General features: G+C 39.4%; 1 protein-coding gene across 2 annotated transcripts in view; it reads left to right on the top strand.

The window, feature by feature from the left end:
• LOC133639947 (centlein-like) overlaps nt 1–25,770 on the top strand; it is a 152,378-nt gene extending 126,608 nt beyond the window's left edge. For both annotated transcript variants that reach the window (XM_062033671.1, XM_062033672.1), the window contains exons 14-15: nt 22,705–22,813; nt 24,733–25,770. In XM_062033671.1, the coding sequence (XP_061889655.1) occupies nt 22,705–22,806 (102 nt within the window). In that variant the 3' untranslated portion in view covers nt 22,807–22,813; nt 24,733–25,770. The remainder of the gene's footprint in view (nt 1–22,704; nt 22,814–24,732) is intronic.
• The last annotated feature ends 374 nt before the right edge of the window (nt 25,771–26,144 follow it).

The raw sequence follows: 26,144 nt of genomic DNA on the forward strand, positions 1-26,144 counted from the left end.
ACACAACACTTCCTGATGTACAATACAATGCAAAAATGTCCATTTCTGTCACTTTATCCTGCATCCTCTTTAAAAGTCCAACATTTTTCCCCGTCAGATTTGGACAACCATCTGTTGTCACACCTGCCAGCTTGTCCCATTTCAGTCCTAACATGTCCAAACACGCATTTACCTATGTGCACAAGTCATTACGCATTTACCTATGTGAACAAGTCATTACCTCTCTTTAATTGACTGCATGGCTGCCAGCTCCTCCGTGATTTGAAAGTCTGCAGTTATCCCACGTAAGAAGATGAGCGGCTGGGCGGTGTCACGTACATTGCACCTCTCATCCAAAGTCAGCAAAAAACAGTCAAAGTCGGCCGTTCTGTTCTTCGGCTGAAGCTCCAAGTTTCCAGCGATGGTCTCAACCCGCCTCGTTACAGTGCGTCGGGAGAGTGACACGTTCTCAAATGCGCCCCTCTTCTCCGGGCATACCAGCGCAACAGAGTCCAATAACCACTCCTTCATAAACTCTCCGTCAGAAAACGCCTTACTTTTTCTGGCGATTTTGTAAGAAATGATGAAACTTGTCCTGACGGCTGCATCTCTGGGGGTGTGAAATTTGGCAAAAATTCCTTGTTGGGTTTGCAGTTTTACCATCAACGCATCAGCCTCCCTTGCGCGCGCTTCATTAGACAGATTCCGGTATATTTCCTGGTGCTTCGTCGTGTAGTGGCGATTCAAATGATATTCTTTAAACACAGCAACCTGTGTACCACAAACTAAGCACACGGCTTTACCTTTAATTTCTGTAAAGAAATACTTGGCAGTCCATGTCTTGTTGAAAACACGCCATTCCTCATCAACTTTTCTCTTTTTAGCGTCTCGGGGGTAACCGGGCATCACTTGTCGCTGTGCACCTTCACTCACAGGCTACACACGGACATACGCCCATAAATAACACTTTTCAAAATAAAAGCAGCACGGTTGTAATTGACATTTTACTTACTTGAATCTGAAGAATCCAGTCCAATGAAACAAATAGATTTTGTTCGAAGGAAACCTTGAGAGGTTGTGTGAGTTCATGGCCAGAAGGCGTGACTTATAAACAAATGTACGATCCAATAGCCTTGTGAGACTGAACAATAGCACCCAATGACTATGTAAATGTGATTAAAAATATATACATACATACACTACCGTTCAAAAGTTTGGGGTCACATTGAAATGTCCTTATTTCCAATGAAGATAACTTTAAACTAGTCTTAACTTGAAAGAAATACACTCTATACATTGCTAATGTGGTAAATGACTATTCTAGCTGCAAATGTCTGCTTTTTGGTGCAATATCTACATAGGCCCATTTCCAGCAACTATCACTCCAGTGTTCTAATGGTACAATGTGTTTGCTCATTGGCTCAGAAGGCTAATTGATGATTAGAAAACCCTTGTGCAATCATGTTCACACATCTGAAAACACTTTAGCTCGTTACAGAAGCTACAAAACTGACCTTCCTTTGAGCAGATTGACTTTCTGGAGCATCACATTTGTGGGGTCAATTAAACGCTCAAAATGGCCAGAAAAAGAGAACTTTCATCTGAAACTCCACAGTCTATTCTTGTTCTTAGAAATGAAGGCTATTCCACTAAATTGTTTGGGTCACCCCAAACTTTTGAACGGTAGTGTATATATAACGGATTGTTTTTTAGGATGGTTAAAGGTAACGTTGTAATTTTACAACTAGGGGTGTTACAGGGTTAACATCGGTAGGTCGTGAGTTCAAACCCCGGCCGAGTCATACCAAAGACTATGAAAAAAATGGGAGCCATTACCTCCCTGCTTGGCACTCAGCATCAAGGGTTGGCATTGGGGGTTAAATCACCAAAATGATTCCCCGAGCGCGGCCACCGCTGCCACTCACTGCTCCCCTCACCTCCCAGGTGGTGGAACAAGAGGATGGGTTGAACGCAGAGAGTAATTTCACCACACCTAGTGTGTGCGTGACTATCAGTGGTACTTCAACTTTGACTTTAATTCATTGTTCTGGTTGTCGTTCCTTACCTAATGCCTGGTTCACACCAACGGCGCTTGCCACGCTTTAAAGCGGCGAGCAAAGCGCCGTCATTTTTGTCAATTTTTCCACGAATATCCCAATCTCTGAAGTAATGTTATGCTTTGATACGCTCTGATACGAATTAGTTGCCGCTTTGTTACCGTTCCTCACGCTTTGATCCCGCTTTGATACGCTTTAAATCACGCTTTGATACGTTTTATTTCGCTTTATTGAACTTTATTACGCTTTGGTGCGATCCTGACGCTTTAAATCAGGCTCTGACACGATTATCAAGCTCTGTTGTGCATTGTTACAACAAAAATAAGAAAAAAATGTGAAAAACTCAGTATACTGTTTTCCACACATTTTTTATATTCATTTATTCTTTCAATTTCTCTTTTTTTTCGTTATATTATGTTTTATATCTTAATTTCTTTTATTTTTGTCATCTTAATAAATATCTAACTTTCATTTCTTATGCTAGTTGAAAATAATAAAAGGCAATTATCCACATATTTTTTTATATTCATTTATTTTTTCAATTTCTCTTTTTTTTCCGTTATATTATGTTTTATATCTTCATTTATTTTATTTTTGTCATCTTAATAAATATCTATCTTTCATTTCTTATGCTAGTTGAAAATAATAAAAGTCTATTATCCACACATTTTTTATATTCATTTATTTTTTCAATTTCTCTTTTTTTTCCGTTATATTATGTTTTATATCTTCATTTCTTTTATTTTGTCATCTTAATAAATATCTATCTTTCATTTCTTATGCTAGTTGAAAATAATAAAAGGCATTTCTTTTATAAAACGTAACATATTCTCTTTATTATTAACATTTTCATACAGAAAAATGATAGACAGTAATGTCAAAGTGCAACATCAAACAGCAGAAGTGCAGAAACAATGATCATCGTATAAAAAAGGCAATGATGCAAAAGAGAATGGATTTGTAATCCTGTGTTGGTTTTACATAAAAGTTTCAATGTCACTAGTCAATATCACAGTCACTTCCTATTTGTAGTTGTAGACTTGGGTCCGCGCTTTGAACCAAGATCTGTTAAGCTTTCCTACGCTTTTAGTCAAGTTTTGCTGAGCTTTGTCACGCTTTCATACGCTCTCTGCGCTTTATTCCATTCTTGACAGAGCGCAGAATTTTTTTAAACCGTTTTAAAAAATTTGGCGAACTTGCCGCATGTCCCGCTTCACTACAAGCTTTCCCACCATCCATTTGGACCAGGGGTCACCAACGCGGTGCCCACGGGCACCAGGTAGCCCGTAAGGACCAGATGAGTAGCCTGCTGGCCTGTTCTAAAAATAGCTCAAATAGCAGCACTTACCAGTGAGCTGCCTCTATTTTTTAAATTGTATTTATTTACTAGCAAGCTGGTCTCGCTTTGCCCGACATTTTAATTCTAAGAGAGACAAAACTCAAATAGAATTTGAAAATCCAAGAAAATATTTTAAAGACTTGGTCTTCATTTGTTTAAATAAATTCATTATTTTTTTTACTTTGCTTCTTATAACTTTCAGAAAGACAATTTTAGAGAAAAAATACAACCTTAAAAATTATTTTAGGATTTTTAAACACATATACCTTTTTACCTTTTAAATTCCTTCCTCTTCTTTCCTGACAATTTTAAATCAATGTTCAAGTGAATTTTATTTTTTATTGTAAAGAATAATAAATACATTTTAATTTAATTCTTCATTTTAGCTTCTGTTTTTTCAACGAAGAATATTTGTGAAATATTTCTTCAAACTTATGATTAAAATTCAAAAAAAATATTCTGGCAAATCTAGAAAATCTGTAGAATCAAATTCAAATCTTATTTCAAAGTCTTTTGATTTTCTTTTAAAATTTTTGTTCTGGAAAATCTAGAAGAAATAATGATTTGTCTTTGTTAGAAATATAGCTTGGTCCAATTTGTTATATATTCTAACAAAGTGCAGATTGGATTTTAACCTATTTAAAACATGTCATCAAAATTCTAAAAGTAATTTTAATCAGGAAAAATTACTAATGATGTTCCATAAATTCTTTTTTTAATTTTTTCAAAAAGATTCGAACTAGCTAGTTTTTCTTTTCTTTTTTTTCGGTTGAATTTTGAATTTTAAAGAGTCGAAATTGAAGATAAACTATGTTTCAAAATTTAATTGTCATTTTTAACCTATTTAATCAAAATTCTAAAATTATCTTAATCAGGAAAAATGACTAATGATGTTCCATAAATTCTTTTTTTTAAGTTTTTCTCTTTTTTTCGGTTGAATTTTGAATTTTAAAGAGTCGAAATTGAAGATAAACTATGTTTCAAAATTTAATTGTCATCTTTTTCCGTGTTTTCTCCTCTTTTAAACCGTTCAATTAAGTGTAAATATCATTAATTATTAATAATAACATAGAGTTAAAGGTAAATTGAGCAAATTGGCTATTTCTGGCAATTTATTGAAGTGTGTATCAAACTGGTAGCCCTTCGCATGAATCAGTACCCAAGAAGTAGCTCTTGCTTTCAAAAAGGTTGGTGACCCCTGGTTTGGACCCTCACGCTTTAATCAGGCTTTGTTACGCTATAACGCCGCTTTGCATGCCGCTTTGCATGCCGCTTTAAAGCGCCGTTGGTGTGAGCCTAGCATAAGATGCAGCCACCAAATCTCCGGGATGCCAATGTTGCATCAGTCGAGGTGGGCGGAGTCAACACGCGCTTAATGATCAACAGTTGATCAATCATCACGCCCATCCCTAATTTCCTTGTTGTTGTTTACCTCCACCGGCCAGTTAATGAAATAAAACCCTCCGCCCGTCAGTAGAGAGCCACCACGGCCAGGGACGGCGCTATCTAATAATCACGAGCAGGCCGGGGGGTGCAGTGTACCAACCCGGCGCGGCCCGCCATGAATAATGCCAGCGGTGAAGATGGAGTGTCCACGTGGGCCACGGGGTCCAGGCACCAGCCCAGGGAAGCATTGATTTAATTGCCTTTGGTTTATTTGTGGAGTCCTAATTATTGAATAGAGGTAGAATTTAATGGGCCAAGTCTTTATGAAGACAGGGAAATGACTGGCTTCTGCTGCTGGACAATAATGAAACGGAGGGTGCGCTAAAACACACACACACGCACACACATTCCCTCCAGATCATTTTTCAGACTCATTTCGTGCACACACACACACACACACACACACACAGCCTCATGACAGTATATTAACATTTAAAAAGTCATTGGGTGTGTTGATTTCTTTACGAGAGGACAGTGGTTTACTAGCCGAGGGCCCGCTAATATTTAGCCCGCAATCACACCCCGGGGAGACGTCGGAGCATCACTTCTTATCAGCCTCGGAACCATAACAAGCAGGTGAACATTAGGCCAGCGGTGTAGAGACAAGCCGGACCAATCTGGAACGGGCTCGCCGTAAAACGTCAAAGACCTTTATGGATTGGCTACAGGGCCGACATAACTCCTTTCATTTTAAAAGCCTATTGAACTTCAGGGGGGGGCGGGGGGAGCTCATTGCTGCTAAATAATACACTTAATTTGTGTGTGTTTTCTTGTCAGGGCGCCTTGACATTGTGCCTCGCACGGTGGAAAGAAAGTTAGATTATTATTGTTATTGCCGCGGCCGCTGGCAGCGACGCACAAGGCGTCGTGTTCTGTGGCTCATTATGGCTCGGTAATGACAAGGAACAGCATCCGCACTTCTCTCCCAAGGAAAGTGACTCTAATTAAGCTTCATTTCATTATTGAACTAATTAAATCAGCCCCTTCTCTTCTTCTTTTTTTTTTTTGTTTGGTTATTTGTCTAAGTGTGTTTGTGTGCGTGCGGAGGGGACTCCATGGCTTTGTGTTGTAAATATGTCACAGTGGCAGGAATAAGGAGGAGACTCCCAAGAGGAGGCGTTAATAGTCTGGTTTATTTTGTTTTTTCAACTCCAGACGGACTTATTTAGCTTGTTAAAATGGCATTTGATTTGAATATGATCTTCAGAGGCAGATGTTTTGTTTTTGTGTGTGTTGAAAAGCCATTAAACTGGCTGCTACTGTACCTAAGGACACATACTGTACAAGGGGACCTTTGAGTTGTTCCACAGTCAAACTGTTGTCATTACACCTTTTTGTTGATTGTACGACAATGTTATAAAAGGGAACTGCACTTTTTTGGGGATTTTTGCCTATCGTTCACAAACATTTAGAGCACACACTGCAAAAAGTCAGTGTTTAAAAACAAGAAAGAAAAAAAAAATTAGGGATATTTTACTTGAACTAAGCAAAATTATCTGCCAATAGAACAAGAAAATTTCGGCTTGTCAAGACTTTCCAAAACAAGTAAAATTGGCTAACCTCAATGAACCCAAAAATACCTTAAACTAAGTATATTCTCACTAATAACAAGTGCACTTTTCTTGGTAGAAAAAAAAAAGAGACTTTTTTGCTCAATATGTTGAAAAATATTCTTAAATGAAGTAAATGCTAGTGCCATTATCTTGACATAATGATATGCGCTCGGCATCATGGTTTGTTTTTTTATGCTTGAAGTAAGAAATGATGACTTTAAAAAAGTAGTTTTCTACTTGTGAGTGTTGATGACACAGCTTTGCAACAGTTGATATTCTAGTTTCAAGCATGTTTTACTCAATATAGCTCATCAAATCTCAGCAACAAGCTGTAATATCTTACTGACATCATTTAGGAGCAAAACACTTAAAACAAGTAAAACACTCTAACATCAAATCTGCTTAGTGAGAAGAATGATCTTATCAGACAGAAAATAAGCAAATATCAGCCTTATTTGAGATGTTTCATCTTACTTAGATTTCACTTTTTGCAGTGCATGTGTCAAAGTCAAGGCCCCCGGGGGCCACATCTGGACCGCCACATCATTTTGAATGGCCTTTGAAAGCCTAGAAATAATATGCTTCAATAAAGTAGTTTATCAGTCTTTTTTTTTTTTTTTTTTGACAGGAAAAAAAAGAAATGTACTGCAGGCAATTATATATATTTTAAACTTTATCCATCTAATAATGCAACAGATATTATGTTATCATAGAAAACACAAAACCAGTGAAGTTGGCACGTTGTGTAATTCGTAAATAAAAACAAAATTCTGTGATTTGAAAATCCTTTTCAACTTATATTCAATTGAATAGACTACAAAGACAAGATATTTAATGTTCCAACTGAGAAACTTTTTTTTTTTGGAGCAAATAATCATTAACTTAGAATTTAATGGCAGCAACACATTGCAAAAAAGTTGTCACAGGGGCATGTTCACCACTGTGTTACATGGCCTTTCCTTTTAACAACACTCAGTAATTATTTGGGAACTGAGGAGACACATTTTTGAAGCTTTTCAGGTGGAATTTTTTCCCATTCTTGTTTCTGGGTGTTGTTGATAAATGGCTTTGGCTTTGCTTAAGAGAGTTCTAACTTGCACTTACAGATGTAGCGACCAACTGTAGTTACTGACAGTGGGTTTCTGAAGTGTTCCTGAGCCCATGTGGTGATATCCTTTACACACTGATGTTTTGATGCAGTACCGCCTGAGGGATCTAAGGTCCCGGGCTTAGCTGCTTACGTGCAGTGATTTCTCCAGATTCTCTGAACCTTTTGATGATATTACGGACGGTAGATGGTGAAATCCCTCAATTCCTTGCGATAGCTTGTTGAGAAATGTTGTTCTTAAACTGTACAACAATTTGCTCACGCATTTGTTAACAAAAGTGGTGACCCTCGCCCCATCCTTGTTTGTGAATGGCTGAGCATTTCATGGAATCTGCTTTTATACCCAATCATGGCACCCACCTGTTCCCAATTAGCCTGTTCACCTGTGGGATGTTCCAAATAAGTGTTTGATGAGCATTCCTCAACTTTATCAGTCTTTTTTTGCCACTTGTGCCAGCTTTTTTGAAACATGTTGCAGGCATCCAATTCCAAATGAGCTAATATTTGCAAACAATAACGTTTTCCAGTTCAAACGTTCAATATCTTGTCTTTGCAGTCTATTCAATTGAATATAAGTTGAAAATGATTTGCAAATCATTGTACTCTGTTTTTATTTACCATTTACACAATTTTCAAGTTGTATTCAATTGAATAGCATACGGCTCAAGAGCCTCAGGTTGCTGACCCCCGCCCTATACAACAGGAGCACTCGACTATGTTTAGGAATTTTTTTCCCAAGTTTCCAACTGAATTCAGGGGGCCGGTATGTTGTCATTCCTGACTGAATGTGGCCATTGGGGACACCAGTGGAATAGCCCTGCTGTACAACCTTAAAGGCCTACTGAAATGAATGTTTTTATTTAAACGGGGATAGCAGATCCATTCTATGTGTCATACTTGATCATTTCGCGATATTGCCATATTTTTGCTGAAAGGATTTAGCATAGAACGACGACGATAAAGTTTGCAACTTTTGGTCGCTGATAAAAAAAAGCCTTGCCTGTAGCGGAAGTAGCGTGACGTCACAGGAGCTAGTATTCCTCACAATTCCCCGTTGTTTACAATGGAGCCAGAGAGATTCGGACCGAGAAAGTGACGATTACCCCATTAATTTGAGCGAGTATGAAAGATTCGTGGATGAGGAACGTGAGAGTGAAGAACTAGAGAGGCAGTGCAGGGCGTATCTTTTTTCGCTCTGACCGTAACTTAGGTACAAGCTGGCTCATTGGATTCCACACTTTCTCCTTTTTCTATTGTGGATCACGGATTTGTATTTTAAACCACCTGGGATACTATATCCTCTTGAAAATGAGAGTCGAGAACGCGAAATGGACATTCACAGTGACTTTTATCTCCACGACAATACATCGGCGAATCTCTTTAGCTACAGAGCTAACGTGATAGCATCGTGCTTAAATGCAGATAGAAACAAAATAAATAAACCCCTGACTGGAAGGATAGACAGAAGATCAACCATACTATTAAACCGTGGACATGTAAATACACGGTTAATAATTTCCAGCTTGGCGAAGCTTAACAATGCTGTTGCTAACGACGCCATTGAAGCTAACTCAGCTACGGGACGGCGGCGGGCGTTGTAGCTTTCGACGACACCCCGGCCGCCATCAGTCGGCAAGAAAGATATATTTCCCCAAAGTTACGTACGTGACATGCACATAGCGACACGCACGTACGGGCAAGCGATCAAATGTTTGGAAGCCAAAGCTGTACTCACGGTAGCGCATCTGCTATCCATCTCAAAGTCCTCCTGGTTGTGTTGCTGTAGTCCGCCGCTAATACACCGATCCCACCTACAGCTTTCTTCTTTGCCGTCTCCATTGTTCATTAAACGAATTGCAAAAGATTCACCAACACAGATGTCCAGAATACTGTGGAATTTTGTAATAAAAAAACAGAGCTTTTTTGTATTGGATTCAAAGGTGTCCGAATACTTCCGTATCAACCATTGACGTCACGCGCATACGTCATCATATCTAGACGTTTTCAACCGGAAGTGTGGCGGGAAATTTAAAATGTCACTTTATAAGTTAACCCGGCCGTATTGGCATGTGTTGCAATGTTAAAGGCCTACTGAAATTATTTTGTTTTATTTAAACGGGAATAGCAGATCCATTCTATGTGTCATACTTGATCATTTCGCGATATTGCCATATTTTTGCTGAAAGGATTTAGTAGAGAAAATCGATGATGAAGTTCGCAACTTTTGCTCGCTGATTAAAAAAAAGCCGTGCCCCTACCGGAAGTAGCGTGACGTCACAAGCGGTAGTGCTGCTCTCAATTCCCCGTTGTTTACAATGGAACGAGAGATATTTGGAGCGAGAAAGCGACGATTACCCCATTAATTTGAGCGAGGATGAAAGATTTGTGGATGAGGAACGTTTAAGTGACGGACTAGAATTCAGTTCAAGAGATATCTTTTTTCGCTCTGACCGTAACTTAGGTACAAGCTGGCTCATTGGATTCCACACTCTCCTTTTTCTATTGTGGATCACGGATTTGTATTTTAAACCACCTCGGTCGGATACTATATCCTCTTGAAAATGAGAGTCGAGAAGGCGAAATGGACATTCACAGTGACTTTTATCTCCACGACAATACATCGACGAAGCTCTTTAGCATGAGCTAACGTGATAGCATCTGTCTCAAATGCAGATAGACACTAAATAAATAAATCCCTGACTGGAAGGATAGACAGAAGATCAACAATACTACTATCAGGAGACACCGAACCAAACACTGGACATGTAAATACACGGTTAATGTGTATTTAACGCCTGTCGAAGCCTAGCAATGCTGTTGCTAACGACGCTAACTTAGCAACGGGAGCTCGTCAGAGCTATGATAAAAACATTAGCGCTCCACCTACGCCAGCCAGCCCTCATCTGCTCATCAACACCCGTGCTCACCTGCGTTCCAGCGATCGACGATGCGGTCGGCGGCCCGGAGAGTGACGTAGGAAGTCAAGGTGAGGTCGCCGGCGCTAGTGTCTGCTATCCAACAAAGTCCTCCTTGTTGTGTTGCTGCAGCCAGCCGCTAATACACCGATCCCACCTACAACGTTCTTCTTTGCAGTCTCCATTGTTCATTAAACAAATTGCAAAAGATTCACCAACACAGATGTCCACAATACTGTGGAATTATGAAATGAAAACAGAGCTTTGGGTATAGGATTTTTCGGGCTCCGAATACTTCCCTTGTCCTCGTGACGTCACACGCATACGTCAGCATAATAAAACGTTTTCAAGCGGAAGTGTGGCGGAAAATTTTAAATGTCACTTTATAAGTTAACCCGGCCGTATTGGCATGTGTTGCAATGTTAAGATTTCATCATTGATGTATAAACTATCAGACTGCGTGGTCGCTAGTAGTGGCTTTCAGTAGGCCTTTAAAGCACGTACAGTATTGTGTCATGTTGCACAGCATAGCCACTTTGCATGGATTATGTCACCGACTACTTCCTGGCACGTTTCGCTCAGCCAAATGAGCCGAGCTTCAGTCGCCAGCCGCCGCCTTCTTCGATTGCTCAAATTCCACCTGGGGGTTTGCATCTCCCTTTGTATGGATATCACCTTTCTATATTTAAACCCCAGCGGTGCCTGAATCACCTCCCTTTCACACCTAATGAGTGAGTAGCAACCCGAGACAAAGACCCGGTGCTTCCCTGTGTTTAATGGAGGGTGTATTTAGGTCACATCCCTAACAAATGCACGTTGTGCACCCAAATGATGTTTCCAAACAACGTACCAAGCAAAGGAGAGGTTTTTAATTACAGTATGTGTGGCCCCAAGTGTCCAATTCCCTTTCATATCAGTCCCCTGTGGCCTAAAGGGGAGAGAAGCGGGATGGGCTCCGCTGCAGGGCTAGATAATGATGAAGGAGAGAATAGTCTTACCTGAGCCCCACTTTGCAAATGTGACATATTCATTACGGGAGATAATCAAATGCAAGATTTTTCTACTAGCATGCCTTTGTGCTTGGACTTTTTTCATCTGTTTATCATCTTCTTGTTGTTGTTGTTATTATTCCCTTGTTTGATCAATTTGATTTTCAAACAAAAGTGAGAAGATCAAAGATCAGCGCTATGTTTTTTTTTCTATCCCCCTTCTCACCTTGAATGGTGGCCTACATCGGCACCTGGGACATCATCACCGCGTGGAACACGCTCTTATCTGCCTTCGCCCCTATAAATGAATAATGTTGCTAGCGTAGTGGTTCACGTAGCATCTGGCGACCAAACCAACGCTTCCCACACTGCAAAAAGTCAGTGTTCAAAAACAAGAAAATATTAAAGCTGCAAGCAGCGTTGGTCGGGTCCGCATTTTGGCTGGTGTCCCAATACTTTTGTCCAGTGGTAGTCCTGTGTGAGACCTACATAGAGGTTTTTGTTTCGTGTCTCTACGATATTCGTACTGGGAGTTAGAGGAAGTTGTGTCTGAGTTCACATTGTCATTATAGGGTATTGTGTGTAGAATTTTGAGGACAAAAAAGAAATAATTCCATTTTACATTGTCATTATAGGCAGGCCCGGCCCTAACCAATCTGGCGCCCTAGGCAAGATTTTAGGTGGCGCCCCCCCCCCCCCCCCCCCACATCGGCAGTGAAGTGTATATACTCACAAGAAACCGAATAGCTTTGTCTTTGACCTTTTTTTTTACTTAAAGAAAGCAAATTAACAATCCGAATAGTTAACAAGATAAAAAAAAATATGGATAAATAAATGAATACAAAAAATGAATATATGAAATACAATATTTTTTACATACATAAACACAAAATAAAACGTGTCAACAAGTTGCATAAAATAAATTAAAAATACAATATAAATAAGGTACTGCACAAAACAAGATATCAAACCAGTATGACTTTAACAACTATATTACAAAAAAAGGGGATCCTACAGAGTTCTCTATTTGTGCTTTTTAATATTGCATGAACTAGAATGACTTACAAATGACTGTACACCAGGGAGTACTGTAATTACCTAACGTTACATTATTATTTTCCATAACAATTTAGCCCCCTCCACAATATTAACCCGACGTTAAAACAGAACTAGCTATTTATTGATTAGCAATTGCCGAATCATGTAACATTAGCTTAATGCTAAAAATACAGGTTACTATCACATTCTGTAACAGACAAATAATTTCATGTAGGCTAACGTTACCTCCCTGCTACCTCTGTCTTTTTCTCGTTTCTCCTCCTCTTTTCTTCCCTGGGCACCTGACAGTTTTGGCCGTTTTGACATCTTGTGTTGATTTTTTTGATGTGGTGACGTCCAAAAAGAGTCATGATACGGGAAGGGAGGGGGCGCACCGTGCCGGGGGAGGGGGGGCGTAATGTTGTAACAAATAATATTTCTATTAAATAGGCTTTACTTTGCATTTTAATTAACATGGGATTATTTTATGTATTTAGAAATAATAGTACCAACTTTTTTTTTCTTTTTTTTTTTTTTTTCCTCCAACATTTGTGGCACTGGCGTGGCGCCCCCTGATGGACGGCGCCCTTAGCATTTGCCTATACGGCCTATGCCACGGGCCGGCCCTGCGTTATAGCAGGGGAGCAGCTTTAGTGCTGCGGGTCTTTGAAGGCTCGTAAAATCAAAACCGTAGCACGAATCTAAACGCCGTCGGCAACTTTTAATCAGAAGGGTTCAATCTCTCTCCTGTAGTAGTTTGAAGCCGAAACGACAAACGCGCTCAGAGGAGATCATTTTTTATGTTTGGTGACCGCTTTTAACAAAAATGTTGTTTTGAAGGAGGGATTGCAAACTTCCTGTTGATTTTTGCTGAAGGATGTCAATCTATGAAATGTAGGGCTAGGTGAGACCTACATATAGGTATTTGTTTCATGTCTCTAAGACGTTCCCACCGGGAGTTACAAGCAGTTTTGTCTGAGTTTTCCTCTGAGAAGCAGTTTTGTCTCTGTTTTATTCAAAAATTGCGCTAGAGCGCAATTTGGAGTTTTGGGGTTCGCTTTTTTTTTTTTTAGATGGCAATTTCCACCAGTCCCGATGTGTGTGAGAAGTTTGGTGAGTTTTGAAGTATTTTAAGGGGGTCAAATTAGAGGTCAAAGAGGCAAAAATGAGTGTTTTTAGTCATTATTTGTCTTGAAGGGGAAATTGCCAACTTCCTGTTGGTTTTTCCCCGAGGATGGGAAATTATGAAATGTAGGTCTAAGTCAGACCTACATAGAGGTTTTTGTTTTTGTTTCATGTCTCTCCTAGTGGGAGTTACAGGCAGTTTGTTTTTGTTTTTTCCTAGGGGGCACCTTTTCAGTGTCTCTGTCGGTGTTATACGAAAACTACTTGTTGAATACAAAACATTATGGCTGGTAGCGAAGAAAAAATCATAAATTAGCCGCACCGTTTACTCTGCTGCAGGGCTCAAAGTGTGGGGGGAAAAAGTAGCCGCTTATAGTCCGTAAAATGCGGCGCCTGTGCAAAAATCCATCAATAGTTAATTTGTTTATAGTTGTACTTTACTGTAATCCAAAAATACTGACTTCATAAACTAGCAGTACAGGGTTCAAGGGTGAACCCCTAAAATTGTGTGTGATAGCACACCTTTTCAGTGTGTCTGTTGGTGTTATACGAAAACTACTTGTTGAATACAAAACATTGTGCCTGTTAGTGAAAAAACATTCATAAATTAGCCGCACTGTTTTCTTAGCAGCAGGGCTCAAAGTGTGGGGAAAAAGTAGCCGCTTATAGTCTGGAAAATGTGGCGCCTGTGCAAAAATCCATCAATAGTTCATTTGTCTATAGTTGTATTTTACTGTATTTCAAAAATACTGATATCATAAATTAGCAGCACAGGGTTCAAGGGTGAACCCCTAAAATTGTGTGTGATAGCACACCTTTTCAGTGTCTCTGTCGGTGTTATACGAAAACTACTTGTTGAATACAAAACATTATGGCTGGTAGCGAAGACAAAATCATAAATTAGCCGCACCGTTTTCTTAGCGGCAGGGCTCAAAGTGTGGGGGAAAAAGTATACAGTACCTGTGCAAAAGTCCATAAATAGTTCATTTGTTTATAGTTGTATTTTACTGTAACCCAAAAATACTGACATCATAAACTAGCACCACAGGGTTCAAGGGCGAACCCCTAAAATTGGGTGTGATAGCACACCTTTTCAGTGTCTCTGTCGGTGTTATACGAAAACTACTTGTTGAATACAAAACATTGTGCCTGTTAGTGAAAAAACATTCATAAATTAGCCACACTGTTTTCTTAGCAGCAGGGCTCAAAGTGTGGGGAAAAAGTAGCCGCTTATAGTCTGGAAAATGTGGCGCCTGTGCAAAAGTCCATCAATAGTTCATTTGTTTATAGTTGTATTTTACTGTATTTCAAAAATACTGATATCATAAATTAGCAGCACAGGGTTCAAGGGTGAACCCCTAAAATTGTGTGTGATAGCACACCTTTTCAGTGTGTCTGTCGGTGTTATACGAAAACTACTTGTTGAATACAAAACATTATGGCTGGTAGCGAAGACAAAATCATAAATTAGCCGCACCGTTTTCTTAGCAGCAGGGCTCAAAGTGTGGGGGAAAAAGTAGCCGCTTATAGTCTGGAAAATGCGGCACCTGTGCAAAAATCCATCAATAGTTCATTTGTCTATAGTTGTATTTTACTGTATTTCAAAAATACTGATATCATAAATTAGCAGCACAGGGTTCAAGGGTGAACCCCTAAAATTGTGTGTGATAGCACACCTTTTCAGTGTCTCTGTCGGTGTTATATGAAAACTACTTGTTGAATACAAAACATTATGGCTGGTAGCGAAGAAAAAATCATAAATTAGCTGCACCGTTTACTCTGCGGCAGGGCTCAAAGTGTGGGGAAAAAGTAGCCACTTATAGTCCGGAAAATGCGGCGCCTGTGCAAAAATCCATCAATAGTTAATTTGTTTATAGTTGTATTTTACTGTAATCCAAAAATACTGACATCATAAACTAGCAGCACAGGGTTCAAGGGTGAACCCCTGAAATTGTGTGTGATAGCACACCTTTTCAGTGTCTCTGTCGGTGTTATACGAAAACTACTTGTTGAATACAAAACATTGTGCCTGTTAGTGAAAAAACATTCATAAATTAGCCGCACTGTTTTCTTAGCAGCAGGGCTCAAAGTGTGGGAAAAAAGTAGCCGCTTATAGTCTGGAAAATGTGGCGCCTGTGCAAAAGTCCATCAATAGTTAATTCGTCTATAGTTGTATTTTACTGTATTTCAAAAATACTGATATCATAAATTAGCAGCACAGGGTTCAAGGGTGAACCCCTAAAATTGGGTGTGTTAGCACACCTTTTCAGTGTCTCTGTCGGTGTTATACGAAAACTACTTGTTGAATACAAAACATTATGGCTGGTAGCGAAGACAAAATCATAAATTAGCCGCACCGTTTTCTTAGCGGCAGGGCTCAAAGTGTGGGGGGAAAAAGTAGCCGCTTATAGTCCGTAAAATGCGGCGCCTGTGCAAAAATTCATCAATAGTTAATTTGTTTATAGTTGTATTTTACTGTAATCCAAAAATACTGACATCATAAACTAGCACCACAGGGTTCAAGGGTGAACCCCTAAAATTGGGTGTGATAGCACACCTTTTCAGTGTCTCTGTCGGTGTTATACGAAAACTACTTGTTGAATACAAAACATTATGGCTGGTAGCGAAGACAAAATCATAAATTAGCTGCACCGTTTTCTTAGCGGCAGGGCTCAAAGTGTGGGGGAAAAAGTATGCGGTACCTGTGCAAAAGTCCATCAATAGTTCATTTGTTTATAGTTGTATTTTACTGTATTACAAAAATACTGACATCATAAACTAGCAGCACAGGGTTCAAGGGTGAACCCCTAAAATTGTGTGTGATAGCACACCTTTTCAGTGTCTCTGTCGGTGTTATACGAAAACTACTTGTTGAATACAAATCATTATGGCTGGTAGTGAAAAAACATTCATAAATTAGCCGCACTGTTTTCTTAGCAGCAGGGCTCAAAGTGTGGGGGAAAAAGTAGCCGCTTATAGTCTGGAAAATGTGGCGCCTGTGCAAAAGTCCATCAATAGTTCATTTGTCTATAGTTGTATTTTACTGTATTTCACAAATACTGATATCATAAATTAGCAGCACAGGGTTCAAGGGTGAACCCCTAAAATTGGGTGTGATAGCACACCTTATCAGTGTCTCTGTCGGTGTTATACGAAAACTACTTGTTGAATACAAAACATTATGGCTGGTAGCGAAGAAAAAATCATAAATTAGCCGCACCATTTTCTTAGCGACAGGGCTCAAAGTGTGGGGGGAAAAGTATACGGTACCTGTGCAAAAGTCCATCAATAGTTCATTTGTTTATAGTTGTATTTTACTGTAATCCAAAAATACTGATATCATGCACTAGTAGCAGTTGAAGGGTGAACCCCTAAATGTGTGTGCTAACGTCCCACTTCTACTAATTCACTGTTTATTTATTGAGTGAAGGAAATAATTGAAACGTAGACAACGTTTTATCTACGATCTTTACGATATTATTCTTGGTTGCTTATACTTACTTTTAGACGTCTCTGTTGCCGCTGCTCCCAAATTGAGCCCTTGAAAATAATTGTGCTAACCTGTTCCGAGGGAGAAGACGGACCAGCCCGAATGATCGATCTGTCTGGTAGTAAGGAGGAGGGGGGAGAAAAAAGTCAAATAAAAAGCGTGTTACGCCACTAGCAAACAATGGCCACTGGAGTGCCGCAACTTTGAGCTGCTCCTCGCCTTGAGGTGCGCCCCGGGCTATGGAATAGCAATGTCATTTAATTGGCTCATGAAAACACCTTTTGCTTGCAGCCGCTGTCCTTGTCCTCTCACACACACACACACACACACACACACACACACACACACACACACACACACACACACACACACACACACACACACACACACACTTGTCAGTGTCAGTGGCTTTACATGTCAGTTGGCTTCTAAAACATGTTCATGAAATCACAGCCAGACAAAAAGGTGTGCTCTGCGGGGCCTGTTGAATAGTAATGGCCGTGAGTTAGCACGGCTTAATGCTGCTGTAGCAATTCCACTCTCGCCGAGGGGGACAGGACCTTCTTGCGAAGCGGAGCTTGTCGGCCTGCTCGCTCTCGCCAAAGGGGACAAGGGTGAGGGGGCGGGGCCGGCTAAATCAACTGTAGCATAACATTAGCGCCGACTCCTAAGACCTTCGCCTTGAGCAGCCCAGGGGAGTCCAGGAGAGCAGCTGCATCAGCACTCACCTCCAACCAGCCTGCAGGGTACCAAGTGCCAAGGAAAGTCCTGCTTGTCCCGTGTTGGGCTGTCGGCTGCACCGCGGTCAGGGAGCAGGCAATCCTGCGTATATTTCAAGACATTTCATTGCATATATTCAGAGTGAAAACTTACCCTGATCTCCCGCATCTCACCAAAATATGCTGTGACAATTTATTATGAGAAACTAACGTTTCTTACCTATTAGTACGTGTTGGGATCTGCATAAGTCCCGAAAATGTGAACTCAAACCACAAAGGTATCCACCGTCCATCCATCCATAGTGGATCTAACATAATAGTGTGAGAGTCCAGTCCATAGTGGATCTAACATAATAGTGAGAGTCCAGTCCATAGTGGATCTAACATAATATTGTGAGAGTCCAGTCCATAGTGGATCTAACATAATAGTGTGAGAGTCCAGTCCATAGTGGATCTAACATAATAGTGTGAGAGTCTAGTCCATAGTGGATCTAACATAATAGTGAGAGTCCAGTCCGTAGTGGATCTAGCATAATAGTGTGAGAGTCCAGTCCATAGTGGATCTAGCATGATAGTGAGAGTCCAGTCCATAGTGGATCTAACATAATAGTGAGAGTCCAGTCCATAGTGGATCTAACATAATATTGTGAAAGTCCAGTCCATAGTGGATCTAACATAATAGTGTGAGAGTCCAGTCCATAGTGGATCTAACATAATAGTGAGAGTCCAGTCCATAGTGGATCTAACATAATAGTGTGAGTCCAGTCCATAGTGGATCTAACATAATAGTGAGAGTCCAGTCCATAGTGGATCTAACATAATAGTGTGAGTCCAGTCCATAGTGGATCTAACATAATAGTGTGAGAGTCCAGTCCATAGTGGATCTAACATAATAGTGTGAGAGTCCAGTCCATAGTGGATCTAACATAATAGTGTGGGAGTCCAGTCCATAGTGGATCTAACATAATATTGTGGGACTCCAGTCCATAGTGGATCTAACATAATAGTGAGAGTCCAGTCCATAGTGGATCTAACATAATAGTGTGAGAGTCCAGTCCATAGTAGATCTAACATAATAGTGTGAGAGTCCAGTCCATAGTGGATCTAACATAATAGTGAGAGTCCATCCAGTCCATAGTGGGTCTAACATAATAGTGAGAGTCCAGTCCATAATGGATCTAACATAATAGTGTGAGAGTCCAGTCCATTGTGGATCTAACATAATAGTGAGAGTCCAGTCCATAGTGGATCTAACATAATAGTGTGAGAGTCCAGTCCATAGTGGATCTAACATAATATTGTGAGAGTCCAGTCCATAGTGGATCTAACATAATAGTGAGAGTCCAGTCCATAGTGGATCTAACATAATATTGTGAGAGTCCAGTCCATAGTGGATCTAACATAATAGTGTGAGAGTCCAGTCCATAGTGGATCTAACATAATAGTGTGAGAGTCTAGTCCATAGTGGATCTAACATAATAGTGAGAGTCCAGTCCATAGTGGATCGAACATAATAGTGAGAGTCCAGTCCATAGTGGATCTAACATAATAGTGAGAGTCCAGTCCATAGTGGATCTAACATAATAGTGAGAGTCCAGTCCATAGTGGGGCCAGCAGGAGACCATCCCGAGCGGAGACGGGTCAGCAGCACAGAGATGTCCCCAACCGATGCACAGGCGAGCGGTCCACCCCGGGTCCCGACTTTTTTAAATAAATGCGCCGCGCATGCTTAAAATGATCAAAATACGTAAATATTAAATGTTATTTATTATGGTAAAAAAGAAAAAAAATCATATTATTGTAGACCTTTACCGTAAAAAACTGTGGTATTGTTTTTCCATTTACAGTAACACACCATAAATACAACAAACTTATATTTTAGTGTAAATAAAAAATGTAAAAAATGGCGGCTCAGGCGCCACAATTTTAACGTGGAAAAAACAGTGGTACCATTTTTTCATTTACAGTAATATGCTGCAAAAAAAAAAATATATATATATATATATATATATATATATATATATATATATATATATATATATATATATATATATATATATATATATATATATATATATATTAGGGCTGCAACTAACGATTCATTTGATAATCGATTCATCTGTCGATTATTACTTCGATTAATCGATTAATAATCGGATAAAAGAGACAAATTACATTTCTATCCTTTCCAGTATTGTATTGAAAAAAAACAGCATACTGGCACCATACTTATTTTGATTATTGTTTCTCAGCTGTTTGTACATGTTGCAGTTAATAAATAGATTTATTTAAAAAAAAAAAAAATAAATAAAAAAAAATTTTAAATAAAAAAGCCTCTGCGCATGTGCATAGCATAGATCCAACGAATCGATGACTAGATTAATCGGCAACTATTTTTATAATCGATTTAAGCGATTAGTTGTTGCAGCCCTAATATATATATAAACAATTATAGGGTGAAATTCTGGCAACTGCGCTGGCAGTTTACAGAGAAGAGGAAAACATATTTAATGATCAAATGGACATGCAATTGTATGATAATATCATGAAGTGAACCCTCCTACTTTTGTATCAATTTTTACTCACTGTTAGAAGCGGCCCTCTGAGGCCATAACTGCGATGTGGCCCTCAGTGAAAAGGAGTTTGACACCCCTGCTCTACAGATTCATACAAGCCAACCAACAGGTGGCGCCGAGTCATGTAGTTTGAACTGGCCTCACTCTCTAAGTGTCATGGCCGCCTCTCAGTGGCTCCAAGTGCAATTAGCTGATGAGGAAAGCGCGCACCCTGGCGTGGGCGTGTCTTTGCCGCACCTCGAGAGCGGACACGTCCCGAGGGTGCGGCTAAAGTCTCGGCAGTATTTCGCCGCTACGGGTCTCTCCGAGGACCGCGTGCTGGGTTTGATGTGCCCGACTCACTGCTGTTGCCTTTAATGAAGCAGGAGGCTGCGTCTTTACACGTCTGCGGGTGGTTGGCGTGCGTCTCACTCGCATCCTTTTTGGTGATCAGTCGGCGGGAAAAAAGTTTAGTACTATTAGTGGAGCAGCAGCACGCACAATCATGTGTGCTTACGGACTGTATCCCTTGCAGACTGTATTGATATATAATGCTTACGGACTGTATCCCTTGCAGACTGTATTGATATATAATGCTTACGGACTGTATCCCTTGCAGACTGTATTGATATATATTGATATATAATGCTTACGGACTGTATCCCTTGCAGACTGTATTGATATATATTGATATATAATGCTTACGGACTGTATCCCTTGCAGACTGTATTGATATATATTGATATATAATGTAGGAAGCAGAATATTAATAACAGAAAGAAACAACCCTTTTGTGTGAATGAGTGTAAATGGGGGAGGGAGGTTTTTTGGGTTGGTGTACTAATTGTAAGTGTATCTTGTGTATTTTATGTGGATTTAATAAATAAAAAAATAAAAATAAAATAAAATAAATAATAAAAAAAACGATACCGATAATAAAAAAACCGATACCGATAATTTCCGATATTACATTTTAATGCATATATCGGCCGATATTATCGGACATCTCTACTTAAAATAAGTATATTCTCACTAATAACAAGTGCACTTTTCTTGGTGGAAAAAAAAAGAGACCTTTTTGCTCAATATGTTGAAAAATATTCTTAAATGAAGTAAATGCTAGTGCCATTATCTTGACATAATGATATGCGCTCGGCATTACCGTATTTTTCGGAGTATAAGGCGCACCGGCCGAAAATGCATAATAAAGAAGGAAAAAAACATATATAAGTCGCATTTTTTGGGGAAAAGTATTTGATAAAAGCCAACAGCAAGAATAGACATTTGAAAGGCAATTTAAAATGTCTAAAGAATAGTGAACAACAGGCTGAATAAGTGTACGTTATATGAGACATAAATAACCAACTGGTATGTTAACGTAACATATTATGGTAAGAGTCATTCAAATAACTATAACATATAGAACATGCTATACGTTTACCAAACAATCTGTCACTCCTAATCGCTAAATCCCATGAAATCTTATACGTCTAGTCTCTTACGTCAATGACATCAATAATATTATTTCATATTTTACGCTAATGTGTTCATCATTTCACACATAAGTCGCTCCTGAGTATAAGTCGCACCCCTGGCCAAAATGTGAAAAAAACTGCGACTTATAGTCCGAAAAATACGGTACATTTCTTGAAACCAGCAAACTTATACTAAAAACTAGTTTATTGTTCTTAATGGAAAGGCAACAAGGCAAGCGCTTGTTACTCTCGCGGTCTCCTAGCCGCTCAGGCAAATCATATGGTCTAAAAATGCATTTTTCCATCGACAACATGACATCATCGCACCAAGTGCGTGCTCTTTCAGTCAATTAGTGCGCATATATACAGCCCGGCCCCCGGCCAAATTTTTTTTTATTGTAATTTTGAGGAATTTATCTGAATGTGCATGGACTATTTCTGTTCAAAATTGTTAGAAATGTTAAATGTTTGTTTTTTTCATGCTTGAAATAAGAAATTTGTACTTTAAAAGAGTAGTTTTCTACTTGTGAGTGTTGATGACACAACAGTTGATATTCTAGTTTCAAGCATGTTTTACTCAATATAGCTCATCAAATCTCAGCAACAAGCTGTAATATCTTACTGACATCATTTAGGAGCAAAACACTTAAAACAAGTAAAACACTCTAACATAAAATCTGCTCAGTTTTTGCAGTGTGTAAAGAGTTTTATATGTCACTTCCTGTCTATATTCTTCTTCTCTTCAGGCCTTTGCATCTGATAAATATGAATAGTGTGTATATTAGTTTGCCAGTCAAGGGTGTACTGTGGCATTAAGTATAACGCATTTACTGTGGCGTTAACCTTGTTTTCCTCTCTTCTCTCACCCCTTTTTTTTTGTACCGCCCCCCTCCCCACCACCTCCTCCTCCCTGCAGGTCCCCTCTGCCGGCCAGCTCATGGAGGCTTTGCGTGTGAAGATGAAGGAGAGGAAGGTGCTGACAGAAGAGCTGACCATGCTGGCACACTGCCAAAACTGAAATCTGAGTAAGATTAAATATGTCAAATAAGGGTGATATTTGCTTATTTTATGTTTGATAAGATCATTCTTCTCACTAAGCAGATTTTATGTTAGAGTGTTTTACTTGTTTTAAGGGTTTTGGTCCTAAATTATCTCAGTAAGATAATACTATTATTAGATTTGATGAGCTATATTGAGTAAAACATGCTTGAAACTAGAATATCAACTGTTGCAAAGCTGTGTCATCAACACTCACAAGTATAAAACTACTTTTGTAAAGTAATAATTTCTTATTTCAAGCATGAAAAAAAAAATCATGATGCCGAGCGCATATCATTATGTCAAAATAATGGCACTAGCATGTACTTCATTTAAAGGCCTACTGAAAGCCACTACTAGCGACCACGCAGTCTGATAGTTTATATATCAATGATGAAATCTTAACATTGCAACACATGCCAATACGGCCGGGTTAACTTATAAAGTGACATTTTAAAATTCCCGCTAAACTTCCGCTTGAAAACGTCTATGTATGATGACGTATGCGCGTGACGTCAATGGTTGAAACGGAAGTATTCGGACACCATTGAATCCAATACAAAAAGCTCTGTTTTCATCACATAATTCCACAGTATTCTGGACATCTGTGTTGGTGAATCTTTTGCAATTTGTTTAATGAACAATGGAGACTGCACAGAAGAAAGTTGTAGGTGGGATCGGTGTATTAGCGGCTGGCTGCAGCAACACAACCAGGAGGACTTTGACTTGGATAGCAGACGCGCTATCCGACGCTAGCCGCCGACCGCACGGATGATCGGGTGAAGTCCTTCGTCGCGCCGTCGATCGCTGGAACGCAGGTGAGCACGGGTGTTGATGAGCAGATGAGGGCTGGCGTAGGTGGAGCGCTAATGTTTTTATCGTAGCTCTGACGAGGTCCCGTAGCTAAGTTAGCTTCAATGGCGTCGTTAGCAACAGCATTGCTAGGCTTCGACAGGCGGCACAGCATTAACCGTGTAGTTCCAGGTCCAGTGTTTGGTTCGGTGTCTCCTGATAGTAGTATTGTTGATCTTCTGTCTATCCTTCCAGTCAGGGGCTTATTTCTTTTGTTTCCATCTGCATTTAAGCACGATGCTATCACGTTAGCTCCGTAGCTAAAGTGCTTCACCGATGTATTGTCGTGGAGATAAAAGTCACTGTGAATGTCCATTTCGCGTTCTCGACTCTCATTTTCAAGAGGATATAGTATCCCAGGTGGTTTAAAATACAAATCTGTGATCCACAATAGAAAAAGGAGAAAGTGTGGAATCCAATGAGCCAGCTTGTACCTAAGTTACGGTCAGAGCGAAAAAAGATACGTCCTGCACTGCACTCTAGTCCTTCACTCTCACGTTCCTCATCCGCGAATCTTTCATCCTGGCTCAAATTAATGGGGTAATCGTCGCTTTCTCGGTCCGAATCTCTCTCTCGCTGCTGGTGTAAACAATGTGCAGATGTGAGGAGCCTTTCAACCTGTGACGTCACGCTACTTCCGCTACAGGCAAGGCTTTAATTATCATCGACCAAAAGTTGCGAACTTTATCGTCGATTTTCTCTACTAAATCCTTTCAGCAAAAATATGGCAATATCGCGAAATGATCAAGTATGACACATAGAATGGATCTGCTATTCCCATTTAAATAAAAAAAAATTCATTTCAGTAGGCCTTTAAGAATATTTTTCAACATATTGAGCAAAAAGGTCTTTTTTTTTTTCTAGCAAGAAAAGTGCACTTGTTATTAGTGAGAATATACTTATTTTAAGCTATTTTGGGGGTTCATTGAGGTTAGCTCATTTTACTTGTTTTGGAAAGTCTTAAGCCGAATTTTCTTGTTCTATTGGCAGATAATTTTGCTTAGTTCAAATAAAATACCCCTCATTTTAATTTATTTTGATTTACTTTTTGCAGTGCAGCAGCAGTCAGCAAAAAAAGCCTGACTCCCCGGGCCGAGGCTGGGAAAACTGCCATGCTCCTTCCCCACCCCCCCAACCCTTATCCCGACTCGGTGGGAACTCGGAATGTTTTGGTGAAGCGCCTCGGACCCATCCAAGGTTTTGTAATGAGCCCTCGACATCTGTGTTGGCGCTCGGGGTCTGTCGGAGGAAAGCCTTTTGGCGCCTCTCCTCCCAGTGATGAAGCTAATCTGTCACTTTTATTGCCATTTATTTACTTTAAGGTGACCCAACACAGTCTTGATATTCAAGGTTTTGTACACTTTTAGGGGGTTTACGCCACCACATGGACCTGAAAGTCCATTGAGCATCTATAAGCAGCGGCGTCCGAAGTGAGCACATTTTTTAGGCACATTCTAAAACCACAAAAAAAGATAAAAAGAGCATACGGATGGGATGTGACGTAAAATAAAAAGTCGCATGCTGACTCTTAATGACACAAAGTTGTTTCTTTAAAGCTGTCATTGCTCAAAAATAATAATGAATCAAAAGCAATGCTATGAATTATTGACCTGTTAAAGGCTCTAATTACTTGACATCAAATATTCAAGTTTGGGGGAAAATATTGTCATAAAAGAACAATAATTTATGACAACAAGGACATTAAACAAGCAAACTAAAACACATTAAAAAACATTTGTAAAAACTAGAGATGTCCGATAATATCGGTCTGCCGATATTATCGGCCGATAAATGCGTTAAAATGTAATATCGGAAATTATCGGTATCGGTTTTTTTATATCAGTATCGGGGTTTTTTTTTTTTTTTTCAATTAACATAAAAAACACAAGATACACTTACAATTAGTGCACCAACCCAAAAAACCTCCCTCCCCCATTTACACTCATTCACACAAAAGGGTTGTTTCTTTCTGTTATTAATATTCTGCTTCCTACATTATATATCAATATATATCAATACAGTCTGCAAGGGATACAGTCCGTAAGCACACATGATTGTGCGTGCTGCTGCTCCACTAATAGTACTAACCTTTAACACTTCATTTTACTCATTTTCATTCATTACTAGTTTCTATGTAACTGTTTTTATATTGTTTTACTTTCTTTTTTATTCAAGAAAATGTTTTTAATTTAGTTATCTTATTTTATTTGATTCATTTTTTTAAAAAGTACCTTATCTTCACCATACCTGGTTGTCCAAATTAGGCATAATAATGTGTTAATTCCACGACTGCATATATCGGTTGATATCGGTATCGGTTGATATCGGTAATTAAAGAGTTGGACAATATCGGCATATCGGATATCGGCAAAAAGCCATTATCGGACATCCCTAGTAAAAACTTATAATGGACAGGTAGATCTTGAAGTTGATATAGAGATTTAAGCATTAAGTTAAAAAAAAAAA

The sequence above is a fragment of the Entelurus aequoreus genome, linkage group LG22 (assembly GCF_033978785.1).
Source record: "Entelurus aequoreus isolate RoL-2023_Sb linkage group LG22, RoL_Eaeq_v1.1, whole genome shotgun sequence".
Taxonomy (NCBI): domain Eukaryota; kingdom Metazoa; phylum Chordata; class Actinopteri; order Syngnathiformes; family Syngnathidae; genus Entelurus; species Entelurus aequoreus.